At 55.9% G+C, this 22,961-nt stretch overlaps 1 protein-coding gene across 1 annotated transcript; it reads right to left on the reverse strand.

Annotated features, from left to right (window-relative positions):
* Positions 1–2,764: 2,764 nt before the first annotated feature.
* On the reverse strand, positions 2,765–14,700 carry LANCL2 (LanC like glutathione S-transferase 2). The gene is made up of 9 exons (XM_059655879.1): positions 13,915–14,700; positions 10,668–10,785; positions 10,023–10,230; positions 9,043–9,190; positions 7,657–7,803; positions 6,320–6,502; positions 5,111–5,287; positions 4,484–4,556; positions 2,765–3,740 (listed from the first exon to the last, which is right to left on the reverse strand). Exons 1-9 carry the CDS (start codon positions 14,119–14,121, stop codon positions 3,637–3,639), a joined length of 1,365 nt encoding a protein of 454 aa, XP_059511862.1. The 5' UTR covers positions 14,122–14,700; the 3' UTR covers positions 2,765–3,636.
* Positions 14,701–22,961: the final 8,261 nt, after the last annotated feature.

The raw sequence follows: 22,961 nt of genomic DNA on the forward strand, positions 1-22,961 counted from the left end.
TGTAGTTAAATTGATTAACTACCCGCCTGGCACTTAGTTAAGGGGTTTTATTCCCTCCCTAACTTCAGGGGAAAATCCCTACCTGGGGATTCAACCTTTCTCGGAGAGGTGACCTTGGTTAAAACACAGCGCCAAGAAGGTGAGCAAACATATTAAGAACCGTATGCCATATATGCCAGGTCCCTTGAAACAGCAAGGATGGACCGGCTCCCGGCAAATTCCCCCTTTTTTATTTTTTAAAAGCAAGCATTAAAAAGAAAAACCTCAAATGCTCTCTTATATCCATTTTAAGCGTAGGATTGGCGCTTTCCGCTATTACCTGAGTCCTGATCTATCATCCCAGGGAGAGCTTGCCAATGCTGCACTTTCCCAGGGTAGAAAGGCTGCAGTGGGGTTAAGGATAAGGCTCCTTGGGCCTACCTTCTCCCATGCCTCTACATTTACCTTTCCGGCACCTTTCCTTCCTCAGAAAAGCATGGACATATTTCTTGTATAAAATGTTCCATCTGACTGGGAGTAACCTTAACTCCTCTGCTAGCAAGCATATGTGTTAAAAGATCAATACGGAGTCTTTTTTCTTTAGACTCAGTATGGCACATCTTCTTAATCTAAAGATCAATACAGAGTCTTCTTTCTTTGGACTCAGTATGGCACATCTTCTCAATCTAAGAATCAATACAGAGTCTTCTTTCTTTGGACTCAGTATGGCACATCTTCTCAATCTAAGGATTAATACAGAGTCTTCTTTCTTTGGACTCAGTATGGCACATCTTCTCAATCTAAGTTCTGTACTATCCACCTTCTTACCCTACTTATCTTCTATAGGGGGGTGTGTAGCACCCTGGTGGAGTCCTATCCGTCCCGAGTGTGGGGTTCTCAATGGGGGGGGGGGCTTACCTAGGGGAATCCTGTTCCAGGGGTTCCCAAAGGTGTGGACGGAGTCGGCGAAGACTATCCACCCTCTTCCTATGGTGGAGTCCTATCCGTCCCGAGTGTGGGGCGCTTACCTAGGGCTCCCTGTTCGGGCGCCAGATGCCGGGGTCCAACCCCAGCAGGTCCAGGGGTTCCCAAAGGCGTAGACGGAGTCGGCGAAGAAGGAAGCACACGGAGACAGTGTTCAGTTGATCAGCAGCCTAGCCAGGATCTCCAGCCAAGTTCTGGTCTGGATCTCCAGAGAGGTTCTGTGTCCATGTTCTCTTGCTAGGTTCTCCAGCCAGGTTCAGTCACCAGGTTCTAGTCAGGCTCTCTTGCCAACCTCTGCAGTCAGGTTCAGTCCAGGATCCCCTGCCATGTTCTCTCCAGCGAAGTTCCTCTGTCTGTAGGCTCTGTGTATGTTCTGTCTTCTTGGCTCTCTTCTTAAGTTCTGTCCTTAAAAAAAAGTATATTCTTGATCCCCTTTCTCTCGCATGGCCAATTCTTTTCTCTCCGGAAGAGCCGATCACTCTTCTCCCTGCCCCCCCCCCCCCCCACTTCCTCCCTCATGGCTTCCAGGAGAGCACAGCCCCCCCCCCCCCGGGGCTGCGCTTCCTCTCCTCTCAGCCCCCTAATGCTGCTGGGCTGTCTGTGGCCCCTTCCCTGTTGTGCACCCTCACTGCCCAGAGCGCTTCAAAGACATCAATATGCAGTCCACTCCAAAATGACATGTGCCTGACCCTGACCGTGCCTGATGCTAAGCCTGACGCTCACTGTACCTGACCCTGACCCTGGCCCACGCCACGTCCCCTCCACCGTGGGGGCCTGAGCCACAGCGGCTGGTGAGCGGTCACTGGGCCGCACACTGCGCACTGTTGACACCAGTGAGAAGGAGGGAGGTGTCAGTCCTCCCGGCCAGGAGCAAACACTGTTAAGTACAAGCTCCTCGTCTATTCTGCAGGCAGTTTACCTGTCCCTCACGTGTTAGCCCGAAACAAGCCCTTGTCACACATGGAGGATTCGCAGGTGACCAAGCGTCATCCTCATTGCTTGGGGACATGTGGCCAGGATGCGCCCCTCTGGCTGGGACACCCTGTGCTGGGGCCTGGGGGGGAGTCCTGTGCAGCCTCTGGGGCCTCCCCGGGCCACGCTCCTGTCATGGCCTCGCAGGCTGGGGGTGAGGGTGCAGGGCCCTGGGAGCGGCTGGGCGTGGATGGGGGCGGGCAGCAGGTCGTCCGGTTGGGCTCAGCTAACTCATGACGCCTGTCCTCCAGGTGACAGGGCGCTGGCTGCCCAGGAAGCCCCTGAAAAACAACCCTGCGGACTCGTGTCCCGGGAAGTCACCAGCCCCACTTGAGGGCACAGTCGTGACTTGGAAACAGCGTGTGGCGAAGGCTCCTGAGCCGGCATTCCCATCAGGCCAGCCCGGCGGCGCTCAGCAGCGCTAGGGTTCCCCGCGCCCGCCTTCCCGCCGGACTCCTTCACGAGGGCGCCGAGGGGGCTGCTGGCGTCCAGACAAGGACCAGGCCTCGGGGGCACCCCGCCTCAGCTCGCAAGGTGAGACGTTCCAGACCAGCCATCCCAGCAGGGAAAGCCCTTCTACACCGAACCCCGCGGGGCAGGACTGGGGCCCACCCAGAGCAGCGCCCGTTTTACACGAACGTGTGCCAGGCTCTCGCTGGATCGTGTTTCCCGTGTGGATAAGTGAGGACCAGTCCTTTCACGTGTCATCGTGACCCTGTCATCACCCAACTGGCCAAAGCACAGGAACGTACTGATCCCGCGCGGATGCCGTGATCACGGACCAGGTTTGACGCAGTTTAATCGCAGGAACACGGGACAGAGACCTGCCTGCCGGTCGCCTTCTGGACCTTTATTCACTGAACTTCAAGACACACACACAACGCGACGGACAGGGGAGCCGTCTGCTTCAGTAACGCACCGGGCCCAGGACTGTGGACGCTCGGGGCCGACGCACAGCGGTCACAGGAAGGTTCACCTGGACGGCCGCCCGTCCCGAGGCCACTCCGCTGAGGACCGGCCCGGAGAGCGAGGCGCCCGGCTTCTCAAGCCACCAGGGCGAGCCCGGGCCGGTGGCCCAGTGGTTGGAGCGTCAGCCCTGTACACCCAAAGGCTGCGAGTTCGAGTCCTCATCAGGGCACGTGTGGGAGGCAATCTCTCTACTCTCTCTCTAAAACCAGAAAAACATATCCCAGGTAAGGATTTAAAGAAAATTAAAAAACGACAACAAAAAACACCGAGGTGAGCACAAAACCCTTGTGGGAAGGCCGAGCCCGTATCTGCTCAGCCTCTCGGTCCTGGAGCAGCGAGGCGGCGCGGGTGCGAGCACTGGGTGTCACCGGCCTCTGCCCGAGGCTCCCGCTGGGAAGTGATTTACAGGGAAGGGGCTGCCGCGTGTCCCGGGCCAGCACCGCTCGAGGGCACGGGGGGCTTTCTGCTGAGCACAGCTGGTACCTACACAACAAACACCAAGAGACATGCAGACGCTGTGAGAACGGGGTGTGAGTGGGCGTGCCCGCGGGGGGGGGGGCGGGCCGTGACAGGCTGGACGGGAGCTGCCACTGGGCTCCAGGTCCAGGGTCACTGCACACAGGGCCCCGCCTGTCTGCTCTCCGCCTCCCCCTCGGGATTCACAGCTGGTTCCCCGCCAGGCACGGAGCAGTCTCATGGCTTTTGGTCCGAATGGGGCGCTTAGGAGTCTTTTTACATCTTTTTATCCGTCTGCGAAGAGCTAAGTTCAAATGCCGGGAACCGGGATGTCTCAGGAGCCAGGACGTCGGAGAGAAAGTGGATTGCGCCGGCCATGCCTGCAAGTCAAGGGGGTCCTTTAGGAAGGGCCCTGGGAGGGAACAGCCCCCTGACCCCTCCTTGTCAGGAGCCACCGAGGAAACAGTCACAAACAGCACACACACTCACACATGTGCACGCATACACTCACACACACACATGCACATGCACACCCCAGGGCTCTCTGTAGAACCATTTTGCTTTCCCGGATTATGTTCTACATACTGTGCCTGCAGCAGACTGTTAATATTGTTTTCTCACTTCCTGTCATTGCTCTTGATTTTCAGAACTTTCTTTGATATTCTCATAACTTTTTCCAACTACTAATATTTCTAGGTATTAATGTTCTTTAAATGCTAATATTGATTAGTTACATTTGTTTATGTAACTGAAGTAATTAGATACATGTAAGTAGCTAACAGGCCCTGTGACAGAGCAGTGGCACGCACACAACACCGCACAGGGTGCAGAGCAGCACGCAGGCAACACCGCACAGGGTGCAGAGGAGGAACTTAGCATGTCCTCGTTACCAAGCAGCAAGCGCCCTATGTTCTGTCTGCATTCACTGCACAAGAGACCAAAACACCGGGAAGACATTCACAGGAGCACACAGCAGGCGGCAGGGAGACTAGTGTAAACTTTAGCCGTGAACTCCTGTGTGAGTATGTGTGGCTGTGGGGTCATTGCTCGAGCAAGACCGGAGGCGTTGGTGCCAATCCCACAGAGATGGGGGCCCGATCACCCACACCTGGGGCCCCCTCACCTTCGAAGAGTGAATAGGGCCTGTCGGGGATGCGGCACCCGTGGGCGCCATAGTCCAGACACCACTCTGCAAACTAAGAAGACGACATTGCTTGTCAAGACAGGTTCACTCGAGGAGGCAGCAAAGCAGACCCTCGATGACCTCCCCGAGCCACGGCCGGAAGGCTGCGCCCAGTGCAGAGGGCGGGGCGGGCTGTGCAGAGGGCAGGGCGGGCTGTGCAGAGGGTGGGCGTGGCCTCTGCGTGGGGCCCAGGCCACCCCCTCTCAGCGGGGCGTCTGCCATAGGGACACCACCCAGGCTGAGACTGGATGGAAAGGAATCAGGAGGGGTTGCGGGGGAGGGCACTCCTGATGGGAACCAGCTGAGCAGCTCAAAGGGAACACAGACGCGCTCCTGCGTGGAGAGGGGCAGAGGCTGGAGGTGCAGCGTGGTGCCAGCGAGGGAGAGGAGAGGGGGGACAGGGCGAGGCCGGGCTCTGGGAACGGGGGTGTGGTCTGACTCCCGGGTGGCGCGGTGGACTGCGGCCAGGACCGCTGTGCCTGGCAAACAGAAGCCGGAGGAAAGGAGGGGGAGCTGCGTGTGGGCTCCGCCTGGAGTGTCCAGGCTGCTGGGACAGAGAGGCCTCACCTTGCAAGCGCGGTAGAGGTACTTCCTGTCCTGGGTGAGGTGGTACAGGGACAGGAAGGCGTAGCCATTGCCGGCTGTGCCGTGGCAGAGCCCGTAGCCCTTGCGCAGCAGGCCGCGCTGCCAGATCACGTCACTGCACTCCATGGCGTCCTTCAGGTACTTCTCCTCCCTGAACACCTGGCAGGAGACGCAGGGCAGTGGGAGGAGGGTTCTCAGTGGGAGTCAGCGAGACACTGCCCTTCCCGCTTAGGAAACCATTGGACACTCAGCAGTCTGACGGCCCTGGGGCAGACAGCACCCCCTCCTCCTGACGGCCCTGGGGCAGACAGCACCCCCTCTTCCTGAGGGCACTGGGGCAGACAGCACCCCCCCTCCTGACGGCCCTGGGGCAGACAGCACCCCCCCCTCCTGACGGCCCTGGGGCAGACAGCACCCCCCCCTCCTGACGGCCCTGGGGCAGACAGCACCCCCCCTCCTGACGGCCCTGGGGCAGACAGCACCCCCTCTTCCTGAGGGCACTGGGGCAGACAGCACCCCCTCCTCCTGACGGCCCTGGGGCAGACAGCACCCCCTTTTCCTGACGGCCCTGGGGCAGACAGCACCCCCTCCTCCTGACGGCCCTGGGGCAGACAGCACCCCCTCCTCCTGACGGCCCTGGGGCAGACAGCACCCCCTCTTCCTGACGGCCCTGGGGCAGACAGCACCGCCTCCTCCTGACGGCCCTGGGGCAGACAGCACCCCCTCTTCCTGACGGCCCTGGGGCAGACAGCACCCCCTCTTCCTGACGGCCCTGGGGCAGACAGCACCCCCTCTTCCTGACGGCCCTGGGGCAGATAGCGCCCCCTCCTCCTGACGGCCCTGGGGCAGACAGCGCCCCCTCTTCCTGACGGCCCTGGGGCAGACAGCACCCCCTCTTCCTGACGGCCCTGGGCAGACAGCACCCCCTCTTCCTGACGGCCCTGGGGCAGACAGCACCCCCTCTTCCTGACGGCCCTGGGGCAGACAGCACCCCGTCCTCCTGACGGCCCTGGGCAGACAGCACCCCCTCCTCCTGACGGCCCTGGGCAGACAGCACCCCCTCCTCCTGACGGCCCTGGGCAGACAGCACCCCCTCCTCCTGACGGCCCTGGGCAGACAGCACCCCCTCCTCCTCCAACAGCTCGGGCGGCCCGAGGCCCACTGAGGAGGGGAGGTGCAGACGGCACTGACCTTGTACGCTTGCATCAGCATGTGGATGACCCCCGAGGCCCCGTGGCACCAGTGGACCAGTCGGTCTGTTTCGTTGCTCAGAGACGACGGGTAGTTCCCGGAGCGGAAGCGCTTGTGGCGGACGTAATCGATGCTGGGCTTCACCATCTCGGCCAGGGTTTCCTGGTCCACTTTTGCTGCTGGCTTTAAACAAACAAAACAAAACGTTTAATCTGTTTTTCTAAAGTTCCTTCTTTTCTTTTAAAAAACCTCTATCTTATGGCAACAAAGTACCAATGACCTAGAATACTGAGAAGCATATAAAATTAGAATCAATTCAATTATTGGGTTAATTAAGTCTAGGGCAGATCTTCCACCCATTTAAATACAAACCTCACCCAAAATACCTCACAGGAACATTCAGGGTAACTTTAACCACATCTCTCGGCACCGTGAGTAAATATCACGTTAACACATAAAGTTAGCACAGATAGCAGGCCTGCTTGTTTGTGTTGTTTTTTTTTTAAAATATATTTTATTGATTTTTTACAGAGAGGAAGGGAGAGGGATAGAGAGTTAGAAACATTGATGAGAGAGAGAAGCATCGATCAGCTGCCTCCTGCACACCCCCTACTGGGGATGTGCCTACAACCAAGGTACATGCCCCTGACCGGAATCAAACCTGGGGCCCTTGAGTCCGCAGGCTGACGCTCTATCCAGTGAGTCAAACCGGCCAGGGCTGTTTGTGTTTTTAATATATATATTTTTATTGATTTCAGAGAGGAAGGGAGAGAGAAGTCTGTCCCAGTCTGGTGTGTTGTTGCTTTTTTTATTCACACACTTAAATATTTTTTCTCTTTCTATATGTTGGTAATGATAAAGCTTAAAATGCTTACTCTAGAAATAAGCACACGTGAGGAATATATGTAAATGATTTATGTTTCAGAAACTAAAGTTGAAAACGTCTTCCACACCCTCAGATTCAGGCTGTTCTGGTGGCCAGGCTTTCTCTCAGCTGTGAGCTGCCGCGGCTCACAAGAACGATAATGGCCAAGCCCGTTTCTCACCCAGGGCCGTGGACAGGAGGCCGAGTGCTCCCGGGAGCTTTCCCGATGGGAAGGGCAACTCCGCCCACAGCAGCAGGACCTGCCCAGGAGTGTGGGCGGAGGCACCTGATCTGCGCAGACACCTGCGGACTGAGCTCACTGCTTGGGTGAGTGCAGCAAAGCTTAGGTGTCATGGTTCAAAGGACCCTTAGTGCAGCCTGCATGGTTTGTGAGCCAAGTTTAGCTGTTTTCCTATTTGATCTACTGCTTGATGTCTGGTTGCCGTGTCAGTATTCCAGGGCGTTCTCCCACCTGCATCAGCATGTAGTAGATCCCGGCCATGCCGTGGGCTGCCCCCACGTACTGCTTCCTGTGCCACTGGTACAGCAGGGGGCAGCGCTCAGCCTTCCTCTCCTCCCTCGACAGAGCCTTGCCCGACTCAATAATAGCAGTGACGACCTGCAGACATAAGGACACAGTTTATGTCTGAAAAACTTACATGTATCCTGTTTCAGTCTAATACCACTAACAGCATGTCCTTAGATAGCTTCATCTAGAAATCTCCAGGCACCCAGCAGCCAGCACTGTTATCTTTATTTATGTGAATTAATAGATATAGGCAGAGACAATGTCAGAGTAGAAAAAGTCAAACCATGAAACCAAAACTTTTTTGCATAAAAAGTTTACTAGAGTCAGGAAAAACTTCCTATAAAAATATTCTAGACTACTTAGCTGCTTTGTAGCTACAATGTTTCCCCCAAAAGACTGGTGATCTCCCATAAAATGCTGCAGGAACCGACTATGTGTGGGAAAGGCGGCAGGAACCGTCTGTGTGTGGGAAAGGCTGCAGGAACCGGCTGTGTGTGGGAAAGGCTGCAGGAACCGGCTGTGTGTGGGAAAGGCTGCAGGAACCGGCTGTGTGTGGGAAAGGCTGCAGAACTGGCTGTGTGTGGGAAAGGCTGCAGAACTGGCTGTGTGTGGGAAAGGCTGCAGGAACCGGCTGTGCGTGGGAAAGGCTGCAGGGACCGGCTGTGTGTGGGAAAGGCTGCAGAACTGGCTCTGTGGGAAAGCCTAGTGACATGAGGTCCGCTGTGGCATGCAGAGCTTTAGTTAGCTCAAAAGAAGACTCGCGTAGCTGTAATGAGGCTGCAGCACAGATCCCGACTGGCTCCTAATATCCTGACTCCCTTCATACTTTTGGTAACTGTGTTACAAGTTTTAGCTGGGCCTCCTGGCCTCTTAGCCCCAGAGAGCTTGACACTGCCGCCTGGCTCAGTTCTGTATGTGGGATGTGAGCAGAAGTGAGAAGAGCAGCTTCATGCTCTTGGCCTTACACTTACTCACTTGCCCCTGGGCACAGGTGCTCACCTAGCTTTGGCCATGCAGACAAGGGCATGGGCCTAGGATGTGGGAGGACAAGATGGAAGGGTCCCCTGCCAGCTTCCCAGGACTGCCCACCAGTTCAGACATCTCGTGAAAGAGAGACATGCTGTCTTTCTGAAGCTGGGGTTGTTTGATTCTAGTAAAAACAGCTGATTGGATACAGGCCTAAGAGGAGTACAGATTAAAAACAAAAACATTCTTAGAAGATGCAGGAAGGAGCAACTCGTTAGTTTTATGAGATGCTTTTAGAAGTCACTGTTCTTAGGGGCAGAGTGCAGACGGGTGAGAGGAGGCCCGGGTTGTGGGTGCCCCTACCTCTCTAACGGCCGACTCACACACGGTGCCTGGCCCGATCTCCGTGTTCAGGTAGAGGAGGGCGTACAGATACCCGGCCCGGCCATAGAGCAGCTCGTCCGGAAGGTCCGAATCTTGGCAGACAATGGATCTCTGGAGCTGCAAAAGTCTACCCAACAAGAAAGGTCTCTGTTCCCCGAGAAGGTCTAGGACACCTGCCTGAAACTGTAAATGACCCCGTTCCTTTAGGAATTGCCTGTTATTTATTTTCAATTTAAATGGTTTAAAAAATATATCAAAAAACAGAAAAGAAAACCTTGTCCATTTCACTCATTTCTCTCTCAGATATCACAATGAGTAACAAAACATCGTTATGGTCAAAATGTCCACCGTGCATCTGCCCTAAGCCATGTAAGAGAAGACACTCAATTTTGAAATCCAGAGTTAGAAGAAAGTGACTTCCACTCTAAACGAAAACGGTAGTAAAATGTAGCCAACGGTTGGGAATTAGCCCGAGTTGCCTGTCATTCAACAAACAGGAACAGACCAGCATGAGCTGGAGACCACAGCCGCGGTCGTGAGTGCTGACTTCTGCTTCTCCAGAGAAGAACAGAAGCCAACAGCTGCACACACAGCGGGCTCTCTAACTGTCCCATCGCAACTGACCTGAGAACAACGATCACAGTAAGTCTGAGGCATACAAGCTACTTTCCATGCGCTGAAGGCAGCCAAAAATTACCCCAGAAAAATGATCAAAGCAACACAAAGAAACATGCGTGTGCTCCGCCCCCCTCTCCTCCTCCCCGAGTTAAGGCCAGCAGAGCTGGGTAGAAAGCGAGCACATGATCCCACACTCCGCTCAGAATTCACACACAAACTTCACTTCTCGGAGAGATCTGTAGCAGCAGATGAATTAAAGAATGTCTTCTTTTTCATTCTCTGTTGACAGCAGGACCTTGCCCTGAGAGCCTGGAGAAGAGACTTCAATGTTAAGCGCTCACTTCGCGATGCAGTCCTGGGACTCGCCGTCACTTCTGAGTTTGTGGTACACCACCGCGCCCACGGCCAGCGGCCCAGCGTCTCCGCAGAGGAAAGTGACCCGGCGGCCGTTCAGATTCCGAAGGGTCCTCTTGACGTAATCCAGGGACCGCAGCAGGTGCGTCTGGTCACACGTCACCCGGTACAACTGCAGGTACAGCAGGGCTATGCCTGGGAAAGTCCCCAAGAAGAGCATCAGTCCCTTTCCCTTTTGCCTTTTGGACATGATTTTACATTTACATGAAAACCTACAGAAAACCTGTATTTCTGAAGGGCAACAGGACAGACTTGAAAAAAAACTCAGGGTAGAAAAAAGGTAGCACAAACACTGACCCCGGGGCAAGTGTGCTCTGATCACACATCTTTGTAGGCGCCGTATGTGAGGGCAAATAATGTCATAGACATGCGGCAGACGACGTATCAGGTTCCAACTGCCAGGCAGAATTTTTTAGAAATAAAATTCCAAAGCATCTCCTCTAGGAAGACAGTTCAAAACTTCATCTAAAGGGTAGAGAACTTTACCATTTTATAAGAGAAAGGAGTTTTAAACCGAAGTCTTTCATATCACAATCTAAGAATAGGACACACTAGGCAGGCACCCCTCTCACCTGTCCAGCCCGTATACGCAGAGCAGTCGTGTGGGTCCGCGGTCCTCAGCCCTTCTTCCATCTGCTGCAGCAGATCTTTGATTTTGGTCTGGACCCGCCTTGCGAATGTGTGAATGATCTGAGAACCAAAAGACATCAATATAAATGGCACAAGAACAGGACAACGCTGTAATAACTACTCTAACAGGCTAAGTCGTAAGAACGTTAACAGGCAGAAATTACATTGCCTGGCCAATTTTAATGCTTCATTGATTGGAGAGTGTACCTTAGTTTTTTTAAGGTAAGTTTTTAAATGTGATAATGCCCTACACAGACTACAAGTCTTAAGTAGGATTACACAAAATAAGTTGCAGAACCAAAGGAACAAAACCACTGAAAAGTGGTGGATTTGATTACACAAATATTTTAACTTCTATAAGTGAAAGAAAATAAGATGGTTTAAAAGTTAATGACAAAAACTTGCAGACACAAACAGTATGGTGGTTACCAGAGAGGGTAAGGGGGATGGGGAGGTAGAAGAGGGTAAAGGGGTGATAAATGGTGATGGAAGGAGACTTCACTTTGGCTGGTGAACACACAGCACAATGTATGATGTATTATGGAAGTATACACATGAAACCTATATAATTTTATTAACTAGTGTCGCGCCAATAAATTTAAGTCAGAAAGTTAATGACAAGGGAGAAATACTTATAAATAAAAAGAAAACTAGAATACAGAAATATACCTAAAATTATCAATGCACCTCATAAAAAAAGTCAAGTGACAGGCATATGCAAAAATGGTCAATCACTTTAGCAATCAATGCAGTGCAAATAAGTACAAATATTATGGTGTGCCTATCCTATATAATAAAAGGCTAATATGCAAATCAACCAAGCAGCGGAATGACCGGTCGCTATGACGCCCACTGACCACCAGGGGGCAGACACTCATTGCAGGAGCTGCCCCCTGGTGGTCAGAGCACTCCCACATGGGAAGCACTGCTCAGACAGAAGCTGGGCTCACGGCTGGTAAGGGCTCCCAGACTGTGAGAGGGTGCAGGCCAGGCTGAGGGATCCCCCCGACAGTGCACGAATTTCATGCACCGGGCCTCCAGTCAGATGATAATAAAATATTTTAAAAGTATTTACGTACCAACACTGTTAACAGCGAAGGAAGGAGGTATTCTCACCCACTGCCGGCAGTCTTCCTCAAGGGAAACTTAGCAACGTTCTTACATGTGTAGTTGTTCAGATGTTTCTGTCTTTGACGATTTTTAAAAAATTTAGTTGCTATGCCAACTGTGGAGGTGCATTACAATCCCTGATGGTAGACGTGCCTATCGTCTATTTCTTCCTTTAATTCTGCACTTTTTATTTTTCTTTGCTTTCGTGTATTTTGTAGTCTGTTATTAGGCACAGACAAATGTACAATTGTGTCTTCCTCACAAACTGACTTGCTATCACAATGAAATGTCCTGTGGACCCACAGAGAAAAGGCGTTTATGCAATTGAAAAGGAAAAGGAATTCATGGCCCCATGTAAATAAGAAGTCCAAGGAAGAAAAAGAAAAACAGAAAGTGATTTTATGTTCCTGCACATTGGGTGCTTTCAGGGCAAATTTTACTGAAATTTGTGGGTGTGGAGTCAAAGCAAACCCTAGAAATTAAGTGACCAGAGTGTAAGGTGTGAGAACTCCATAGGTTTACTTAACCCTGGAGGCAGCTGTTAATTTACACCTTAAACGGGTGCAAGGCCCTGGAACTGAATACCGGTGGATTTCTTTTTCACAGAAAGGCTCATGTGCCTTCCAACACTGAGAGTAAGACGCGGGGAGGACACCTTCCCCGAGGGGAGGGGCACTGGCCTCTCTCCCCTGCACAGAAAGACCTGCCTTAACTCAGGACATTTCCTAACCGGGAAACAAGCTCCCGTGGGGAGGTGTCCTGGTGAGGGCTCGGCACATCTTCCTGGGAAACACCATTCCACCCATAACGTCCTTGTTTTCATGAAATTCCATGTCTCTCAAGCCAAATGCATACTTTTGACATTATCGATCTTCATTACAGTCTTGACATAATATTTTAACGATAAAAATGTAATGATCAGCCAACCATAAAGTATCTGTATGGAAGATAGTGGAACTTAATCCATCTTCATTTTATCTTGTGACTTTTCCCCCTTTTAACATCACAACACCACCCCCCCCCCCCATGTCCAAGAACACAATTCCCAGGCCCCTCTCCTTCCGCGAGCGCTCACAGCCCGGTCCCCACCCTGACCGTCACCATGTCTAACCGCACAGAGAACACAAGCCGCAGGAGTTATTTGTGCTGTGACAGGAGTCCGTTTGCACATGCAGGAGTGAGCAAAGGTAGGTTACAGCTGTCCACATAGAAGAATATGTAATGCAATGATAACAACACAAGAACAAACATTGCTTTGTGAACTCACAGCTGTCAACCCGCTGTTGCCCGCCCCTGTAGTTGGGGTGAAAATCACATTCACTGCATACAAAGGGTAAAAAGGGGGAAAAAGCATTTTCACAGTCAGCGTGCATTGCATGCTGCCCGGCTCTTCCTGCTCCCACGGGCCCTCCGGGCGGGGCTCGCTCCCGCACCGGCACCGGCACCGGCACCGCGCAGGCAGCAGCCTCCTCACTGAGGGCGGCGGAGGGGCAGCTGGTGCTCGGCGTGAACCATGGGTTGTGTAATGCTCGCCAGCCGTCAACATAAGCCTTTTATTATAAAAAACGTGAATCCTAAGTGACAAACAGGACGAGAAAATGGAAGACGCCGTAGCCGCGGGAACACCGGGGGCCGGTTCGCAGCGCGTGCGTTTGGCTCGCGCAGAGGCGGAGTGAAGGGCGTCGCCCGCCATCAAACCTGCGCCTCCACCACCCGGGGCGCCCGAGCAGACCCCCCATCAGGGCAGCTCCAGGGCCGAGGGCACGCGGCGCCGGGGGGAAAGAGGCCCCAAACCAGCAGTGTCCACACCCCCGGGGCTGCGCCGCCAGGAAGAGCCCAGCGGGGCAGGGGCGAGGGGCAGGCAGACCCCGGTACGCGCTCCCCACGCCCGCCGAGGGCGAGACGCAGGACGGGGGAGCGAGCGGCGCGCAGGTGGGCGGGGCCGATGACGCCAGCGCGCAGGTGGGCGGGGCCGATGACGCCAGCGCGCAGGTGGGCGGGGCGGGTGGACGCTACCACCGCGCGGGCTCCCCCCGCCCGGCGCGGCCCAAGGCCGGGCCCTCGCCGGCCGCCACTCACCTTCCCGTCGTCGTGAAAGGGGAGGCCGAGCTCGTCGGGGGCGGGTGCGGGGCAAGCCCCTTCCGTGTCCTCGGCCGCGGCGGAGGCAGCGGCGTCCGCGGAGGCGGCGGCCTCGTAGTCCGGGAAGCGGTTGGGGAACGCGCGCTCCTCCATCTCCGCCTCGGCGCCCAGGTGCAACCTGAGCCTCTTGGACATGGTCTCGCCCATCGCCGCGCGCCGGGCCCAGCGCCGGGGCCGCGCGGGACGGTGCGCGCGCGGGGACAAACCTCCCGCGCGGCGTTCGCCCGAGGGCCGCTCGGGGACCCCGCGGGGCCGGGCTTCCTCTAGGAGGGCGGCGGGCCGCGGGGGCGGGCGCGGCCGGGGAGCGCGCGGGAGCCTGTGCGCGGGGCCGCGGGCCGGCACATCTGGCCGCCGCTGGCGCGCCCCACGTGGTGCCCGCCCGGCCGGACGCTGCCCGGGCGCTGGGCGGCTCCGAGCCCGGTCACGGCCGCCCGCCCGGCCCGCGCTCGGCAGGGCCGGATCCCCGGCTGGAAGTGCCTCCCGCGGCCGAGCCCGCCCCACGATCCTCGGGAGGACCGGGCGGCCGCAAGGGGCGGTTCCCGCAGGGAGCCCGGGAGCGGACTCGCCGTCATCCAAGGCGCCCGCGGCCCCCGGGCGCGCGGTCCTCCCCCTGCATCTCCTCCCGCCGGCCCCGGGCTGGGAGCAGCTCCTGGTTCCGATCCGGGAGACACCGCCTCGGGAAGATGGCAGAACCGCCAGCACCGCACGGACGGAGTCTGGGGGGGCGGGGGGGGGGGCGCGCGGCCCTCCCGTTCCTCCGGCCGGGAGGGGTGGCGGGGGAGGAGCCACCGGCCTTTTTTTTTTTTTTTATTTGATTTATTTTCAGTCCCTTTGTTTTGAATGAACGAATGTCTTTGTTACCAAGACACAGTGTGACAAGGCACATTTGATCCAAACACTGAACGGGCGCCAAGGGTCCCCCGACGCTCATTGCCAGCGGCTGTCGGTGTGAGGGGAGGACGGGCAGGAGCCTTTGCCTCCCTGGACAGGGCTCACTGCACCGGCTGTCGCTTCTCTCTGCTCGTGGCTTTCATTATTTGGAACCAAATCGATGCAATGATTTCTCCTCCTCCAGGGAAATATTTTACTTTTTTCCTACCCCCTTTAAACAGTGATTGAGTGCCAGTTGGTACCAGGCGATGACAAAGCAGAGGGAAAGGAAGTTCCTGCGCTCGGACCCCGTGTCAGTGGTGAGGGCGAAGGGCCACAGGACACATGGGGGTCCTGTGTGGAGCCGAGCGAGGGGCACAGTGGCATCAGCAGTGACAGGACCGGGGAAGCCGACTGAGCACCGGGAAGGCGGGCCAGGCCTGGCTCCCCACCTGCCTGCCTGATGGCCAAACGCCCTGCTGACCGAGATGTGTGTGTGACCATCTTAAGGGGTTACTGAGCACGCTGTCCTCAGAGCTACAGGGAGCAGCTGGTCCCACAGGGCCTGCTGAGGAGGCCCCCTGGAGGCCCGCCCACCCCCTGCCTCCCCCTCTTTCTAAAATCAGTAAAAACACTTCCTAGGGTGAGGGTTAATAAAACACCTTGAGACGAATGAAAATATGTCACAATGTAAGGAATGCAGCACAAGAGTTTTCAGGGGGAAGTTCATAGTGATACATGCTTACGTTCAGGAAAAAGAAAGATCTCAAACAATTTACACGTCAGGAAAAGAACACCTGAAGACAGATGGGTAGGTGAAGGCAGCAACGGGCCGCGGGCCACCTGCTGCCTATCCAGCCGTGTGGGGAGCCCCGCTGCTTCTCATTTTACTCGAGAGGCGGGAGAAGCCAGAGGCCCTTAGGCGTGAAGTGCTTGCACAACCCGAGGACACAAACCTCTCCAGGGCCATGGCCTGAGTCCAAGTTCAGCAGGGACTCTGCGGCCAGCAGGCCTGGTGTGAGCAGGGACTGGAGCGGAGCTAGGGTGTCTGAGCACTGCCTGTTTCTCTACAATAAAGAGGCACCCTCCTAATAGAGGTGAGGAAGTGGGGGCCAACCTGGAGGCCACTGAGGAGACCTACATGGGTAGGGACAGACCCTGAGGGGCGTACTATCTCAGAAGAATTGACAATAATAAAAATGACTGGCATCCACCTGTGATCACTGTGCCCTGGGCATTCGACACAGTGTGGCGATGGCAGCGTGGGGTTACCGCGGACGGGAAGGGAGAACATGGAAGAGGGTGTGTTATAGCAGCGGTTCTCAACGTGTGGGTTGCGACCCCTTTGGCGGTCGAACGACCCTTTCACAGGGGTCGCCTAAGACCATCCTGCATATCAGATATTTACATTACGATTCATAACAGTAGCAGCATTACAGTTATGAAGTAGCAACGAAAATAATTGTATGGTTGGGTCACAACATGAGGAACTGTATTTAAAGGGCCAGAAGGTTGAGAACCACTGTGTTACAGGATCACGAAAGTATTTGCGTATTTATTTAGTTGTGTGTCTCCTCCATGAGCCCACAGCACCATGAGGGCAGGGGTTGTGTTTGTATCAGGTATTACTTTACCATGGCCTCACATAGTGCGGGCACGTCATAGGCATTTAAAATATTTCATGAATGAATGCATGTATGGATGGATGGGTAGGTGGATGGATGGATGGATGGGTGGATGGATGGATGGATGGGTGGATGGATGGATGGATGGGTGGATGGATGGATGGATGGGTAGGTGGATGGATGGATGGATGGGTAGGTGGATGGATGGATGGGTGAACGAGGAAATGAAATCATTTTGTCTGAAAGGGCCTTGGAGAGTGAGATTAAGCTGACTTAGCATTTGTACATGACTTTTCCATTTTTAAAGGACTTTAACGTTCATATTCTCATTTGAGCAAACGTGAGAGGTTGCTAATGTTTGTGTGACTCTGAGGGTGAGGGCCTTTCAGAGGCACAGGGTGTGCCCACACGCAGGAGGGCCTGGCAGGACTGGGGTTGGAAGCGGTCTCTGACTTGTCCCATCTCGTCCGCTTCCTACTTTCCCAGATGAGGAAACGAAGGCCACGGCGGTAAAAGAACGTTCACAGGGTTACACAATAGGTCACATGAAGACAGAACCATGGTGGAAACCTGTCTGGTAAAAACAGCCGTATTCCCTTCAAATGTTTTCCTGCGGTCCTTTCACTCTGACCCAGGCAGGTTCCCCAGCGGCTGTTGAAACACATTTTCCTGCCCGGCCAGCCGAGTGGCTGTGGCGAGCGTCCACCTATGAACCAGGAGGTCACCGTTTGATTCCATCTGGGCACATGCCTGGTTTGCGGGGTCGATCCCCAGTAGGGGCCGTGCAGGAGGCAGCAGATCGATGATTCTCTCTCATCATTGATCTTTCTAGCTTTCTCTCCCTCCCTCTACCTTCCTCTCCGAGACCCCTTATTTTCCAACGTGGAAACAGGAACTCAGGACACAGCTGGGATGTGGCGGAAGCAGAGCAGGCACCTGGCTGTGGCCCAGGGCCCATCGGGGACTAACCCACGTGGGTCCACCGGACAGCTCGGCGTGGCCTCACTAGCAGTGAGTCTCATGCTTTAGCCCGGCCGGGGGGCCCAGGTGTCGAGCATTGACCTATGAACCAGGAGGTCACGGTTCAATTCCCAGTCAGGGCACAGGCCTGGATTGTGGGCACGATCCCCAGTGTGGGGTGTGCAGGAGGCAGCCAATCCAGGATTCCCTCTCATCATTGATGTTTCTCTCTCTCCCTTCCTCTCTGAAACCAATAAAAATATATTAAAAAAGTCTCATGCTTTAGAATCTAAAATTTAGATAATACACAACCTATACACCTACAGTGAAAGAATTAAAGAGCGCGGCAATGGACAGCCACAGCAGGGGGGAGGAGGGCAGGCGTGTGTGTGTGTGTGTGTGTGGGGGGGGGGGGGAGGGAGTGGGTGGGCGTGTGTGTGTGGGGGGTGGGGGGAGGGAGTGGGTGGGCGTGTGTGCGTGTGTGTGGGGGGGGTGGGGGAGAGGGAGTGGGTGGGCGTGTGTGCGTGTGTGTGGGGGGGTGGGGGGAGGGAGTGGGTGGGCGTGTGTGTGGGGGGGGTGGGGGGAGGGAGTGGGTGGGCGTGTGTGCGTGTGTGTGGGGGGGTGGGGGGAGGGAGTGGGTGGGCGTGTGTGCGTGTGTGGGGGGGGTGGGGGGAGGGAGTGGGTGGGCGTGTGTGGGGGGGGGAGGGAGGGGGGATTGCTCTGCTGTCTGCAGCTCGTTGCCTCCAAGGGTTCAGCCCACGGGAAAGACTCACACGCGCTCAGAAACCCCAGCTAGCTTTGCCCCCTCCTCCCAGGTGTCTCTCAGTCTCCCAGGAAGTCGAAACGCCGAGATGAAGTAGGCGACCTGGGGTTTCATTGCTTCTGCGCTGGCTGTGACGGTCCAGGTCCCAAGCCTTGGCAAGAACGTGCGATGGATTTGCATGCTCTCGGGAACAGAACCCTGGTGAGCTCTGCGGACCCTCTGCTCAGACTGCGTTCTGGACCGGACCACGGAGGCGGGGGGGGGGGCACCTGTGGGATGTCCGGAAGTCACTGGCAGGAGAGCCGGGGCTGGTATTCAGCTCCTTCCCGTCTGAGTGAGAGCTAGCTTCCCGCTCTGCCATTTCTGAGACCTACCTACCTACCAGGAGGCAAGACCTCATCCTTTATGTTGTACGTGCCACAGCCTACCAGCAGGGGGCACCATCGACCCGTTGGCCTTTTCAGGACCGCTGGGGTCTGGCCCAGGCACTGGTAGGCTGGCGTTCCTATCTGACAAGGACATTCTGGGGATCTTGCATCCACGGAGGGTAAGGACGGACGCGGAGTGCTGGACAGCGCTGGCTGTGTGAGGCCGATGCCTCGGCGCCGGGGGCACACCGGGAAGCAGGGTTTGGGCGCTGGCTGCGCACAGGGAACCTCTGAAAGTCTGTCCCTGTGTTACTTCCGGGCACAGAAACGCCTGGAAGGATGGCACCGGGAGAGAAACAGGTGGCAAACATCGGACTCATCCTCTCTTTTTATTTTGTTTTTAACAATTTTTTGTTAATCCTCCCCCGAGGATATCTTTCCATTGATTTTTAGAGAGAGGGGGAGGGAGAGAGACACAGAGAGAGAAACATTGATGCGAAGGAGACACATCGATTAGCCCTGACCCAGGGCTGGGATCGAGCCTGCAACCGATTCCCTGGACCAGATTTGAACCTGGGCCCACGCTCTAGCCCAGGGGTGGGCAAACTTTTTGACTCGAGAGCCACAATGGGTTCTTAAACTGGACCGGAGGGCGGAACAAAAGCATGGATGGAGTGTTTGTGTGAACTAATATAAATTCAAAGTAAACATCATTACATAAAAGGGTACGGTCTTTTTTTTTTTAGTTTTATTCATTTCAAACGGGCCGGATCCGGCCCGCGGGCCGTAGTTTGCCCACGGCTGCTCTAGCCACTGAACCGCACTGGTTAAGGAAACGGGGACTCAGGACACGGCTGGGACTTGGCGGAAGCAGAGCTGGCACCTGGCTGTGGCCCAGGGCCCATCGGGGACTAACCCCCATGGGGCCACAGGACAGCTCGCCTGGGGCCTCACCAGCAGTGAGCCTCATGCTTTAGAACAGCCGTGGGCAAACTACGGCCCGCGGGCCTGATCCGGCCCGTTTGAAATGAATAAAACTATTGAACAAAAAGACCGTACCCTTTTATGTAATGATGTTTACTTTGAATTTATATTAGTTCACACAAACACTCCATCCATGCTTTTGTTCCGGCCCTATGGGTCCAGTTTAAGAACCCACTGTGGCCCTCGAGTCAAAAAGTTTGCCCACCCCTGCTTTAGAATCTAAATACCCAGCCCGCACAGCTAGTGTTCCCGCGTTCAGAACAATTCTGCACAAACGCTGTGCCAGGCTGTGCTCCCTGGTCAGCGTCGTAAAGCTCGCGGCCCACTTCCTTCCAGCGGCAGGCTGGGGACCGTCCGCGAAAGATAAGAGTGGACAGCGGCGTTGTGGGCGCCCCCCAGAGACCATCCCCGGTTTCCAGGGACTCCTCCCCAGAGGTCGCAGTTAACGCAGCCACCCAGGAGCCTCTGGATTGTGGTGCTTGCCTCAGCCACGCGGGAGGGAGGCGCCCGTGGGGACTCACACCGCCCCTGCAGGCAGCTCTGGTAGTGCGTCTGGCCCTCCCTCCAGGCCTGGGGTCGGCACATCCAACCGGAGTGAATCCCCGACACCCACGGGGCCATGCGGGCTGGAGGCAGCCTCCCGCCTGCTTTCATGCTCTCACTGTGGCTTGGCCCAGAGAGCTCTCCAGGCCGCGGGAAGGAATGGGCCTTTCCCTGGACCTGGCAGTCACCCGCTGCAAGGACACACACACACACACACACACACACACACACACACACACCACACGCGCGAGCGCGCACGCGCACGCACACACACACACACGCACGCACACACACACGCAGGGGTTCCGGGCGGCTGTGCCTCCTGCCCTGCCCTGGCCACGTGCCTCCCACATGGCAGATGCAGCAGCTCTAGTGCCCACACCCCAGGGGCCCAGCTCTGCCTGGTTACAGGCATGGAGATGGTCACAGGCATGGACACAGAGCCAGGCGTGGAGACGGTCACAGGCACGGACACGGTCCCAGGCGTGGAGACGCACGCAGGAGCGGGCGGGCATTCGGCGGAGGGGGTTCCCATTGCAAACTCCCCATCACAAACGCCTCAACATTTCCCTCTGTCCCCTGAACTCCCTCCTGGACTCAGCAGCCGCCTAACCCCCTGCCAGTCCGCATGCCCAGGCCTCGCTGGCTGCGCCGTGGCTTCCTAGACCTTCCCATCCGTGTCCTTGCGTATGTCGGACCATCTCCCCCTTGATCTTCACCTTCAGCCCTCGGCGACCCCACACGCCTTCTCTGTGGCTCTTGCTCCCGCGCCCAGGCTGTGGGCGGTAAAAGGGTCTGGTCTCCCGTTTCTCTGCAATAAACAGTCCCTGGACTTTTAGCCGGTCGCGTGGCCACCCAGACTCCTGTCACTCCCCAGCGCCCGTCCGGTGAGGTGTGGCCATGGGTGTGCCAGACCCATGGGAGGGAAGCGAGCGTGGCCTCGGCTTCCGCTTCCGAGAAATGTCCTGTGAGCGGGCGGCGCCCGCCTTTCCTGCCTTTGTTTCCCCTCTGCCTGGAATGCGGATGCGTGACGGCCGCCACACCCATCTGGGCGCAGAGGGGACGCTGTGTGCTGAGCAGGGCAGGTGCCCCCGGAGGAGACGCAGGGCCCCTGCTGGGTGATCCAACACGTTCTTTACACGAGAAGAAAAGCTCTACGTTTTCTTCGTTGTATTTTTTTCTACACGCAGCATTTTTATTTAATGTAATTTTTTAAAGTCCTCCCCCAAGGATATTTTCCCATTGGTTTTTAGAGAGAGTGGAAGAGAGAGGGAAAGACAGAGAGAGAAACATCGATGTGAGAGAAGCATTAAGGGGCCTGGGCCGGGGTGGAGTCTGCAGCCGAAGTACGTGCCCTGGACCAGAATCCAACCCGGGACCCTTGGGTCTGCAGGCTGGCGCTCTACCCACTGAGCCACACTGGCTAGGGCTACATGCAATATTTTTATAATCAGAGAAAACCCCCATAAAATCCCACCAGTGGAGGCCTATTTAAAATTTCACTTTCTCTTTTAAGAGTCCCATTCTTTTCTCCTGTCAAAGAAGATAAGTAAAATAATTGATAATGTAATTCTTAAAATAGTCCACTGTTTTGGTTTAAAAAAAGGTCTGGAAGTGCTGGTGGCAGCATTTCCTCCCTGTGGCCTGGCCAAGGTCACTGTGCTTCCTGGGCCCTGGTTTCATCCTGGAAGGGATGCCCACACCACCTCCGCCCTCCCGGGCCCCGCTGCCCCCCAGCCTGGCGGCAGGGCCAGCGCGCTCCTCCCTGCTTCCTTCCTGAGTTCCTGCTGAGCAGGGGGCGGAGGGCCCATCCAGGCTCCCCCTGCCCTCCCGCTGGTCCTCCCAGTGGCCCAGCCCTCGTGGGCACCTGAGCCAAAGCAGCGGCATGGCCGTCCTCAGCACAGGCTCCTGCCCCGGCTCTGCACCTGTCCGTCCTCACGCTGTCCCTCTGCCTCAGATGTTCCGCCACCTGTCCTCAGCCGGTCCTGACCGACAGGGGTCCAGGGCTCCGGTGTGACCGTGGGCCTGTCGCTTCCCTCGCAGGCCGTGGGGCTCCGTTGTTGGGCGCATCCACCCGAGGACTGGGTGCCCCTTTCATCCCTGATTGTGTCCCCTGCTTTGAGCTCGCTCCCTCTGAGGTTGGCCTCTCCTGCTTTCTGGGGATTAGTGCCAGTGCCTTTGTCTTCCTCCTTCCCTTCCCTTGGCTTGGGTTAGGGCCAAGGTTAGGGTTAGGGCCAAGGTTAGGGTTAGGGCCGGGGCTAGGGCTAGGGTTAGGGTTAGGGTTAGGGTTAAGGTTAGGCTTAGGGTTAGGGCTATGGTTAGGGTTAGGGCTAGGTCTAGGGTTAGGTTAGGGTTAGGGTTAGGGCTAGGGTTAGGGTTAGGGCTAGGGCTAGGGTTAGGGTTAGGGTTAGTGTAAGGTTTAGGGCTATGGTTAGGGTTGTGGGTAGGTCTAGGGTTAGGGTTTAGGGTTAGGGTTAGGGTTAGTGTTAGGGTTAGGGCTAGGGTTAGGGTTAGGGTTAGGGCTAGGGCTAGGGTTAGGGTTAGGGTTAGGGTTAGTGTTAGGGTTAGGGCTAGGGTTCGGGTTAGGGTAACGGTTGGGGTTTGAGTGAGGGGTAGGACTAGGCTTTGGGTTAGTTTTGGGCAGGGCTAGTTCTAGGCTTTAGGACCATTATTATTGTTATGGTTATGGCTAGAGATAGAGTTTTGGCTACGCTTAGGGTTAGTTATTTGCTTCAGTTACAAGGAGCTTTGTCTCTCAGCATTTGAGCTCAGGCATTGCCGGCATGAGGGGTGCTGGTGAAGTGGGTAAAGCTATGATTGTTCTGAGGGGGCGCAGGACTGGAATCAGCTGAGCTTGGCTTGGGCATCTGGTAC

Source organism: Myotis daubentonii, chromosome 10 (genome assembly GCF_963259705.1).
Source record: "Myotis daubentonii chromosome 10, mMyoDau2.1, whole genome shotgun sequence".
Taxonomy (NCBI): Eukaryota; Metazoa; Chordata; class Mammalia; order Chiroptera; family Vespertilionidae; genus Myotis; species Myotis daubentonii.

Excerpts from the sequence above, each read along its gene's own strand:
- LANCL2 (XM_059655879.1), bottom strand. The coding sequence starts at position 14,121 with ATGGGCGAGACCATGTCCAAGAGGCTCAGGTTGCACCTGGGCGCCGAG. Across the intron at positions 10,786-13,914 it reads CCTTTCACGACGACGGGAAG|ATCATTCACACATTCGCAAG; the intron begins GTGAGTGGCGGC and ends TTTGGTTCTCAG. Across the intron at positions 10,231-10,667 it reads TGCGTATACGGGCTGGACAG|GCATAGCCCTGCTGTACCTG; the intron begins GTGAGAGGGGTG and ends GGACTTTCCCAG.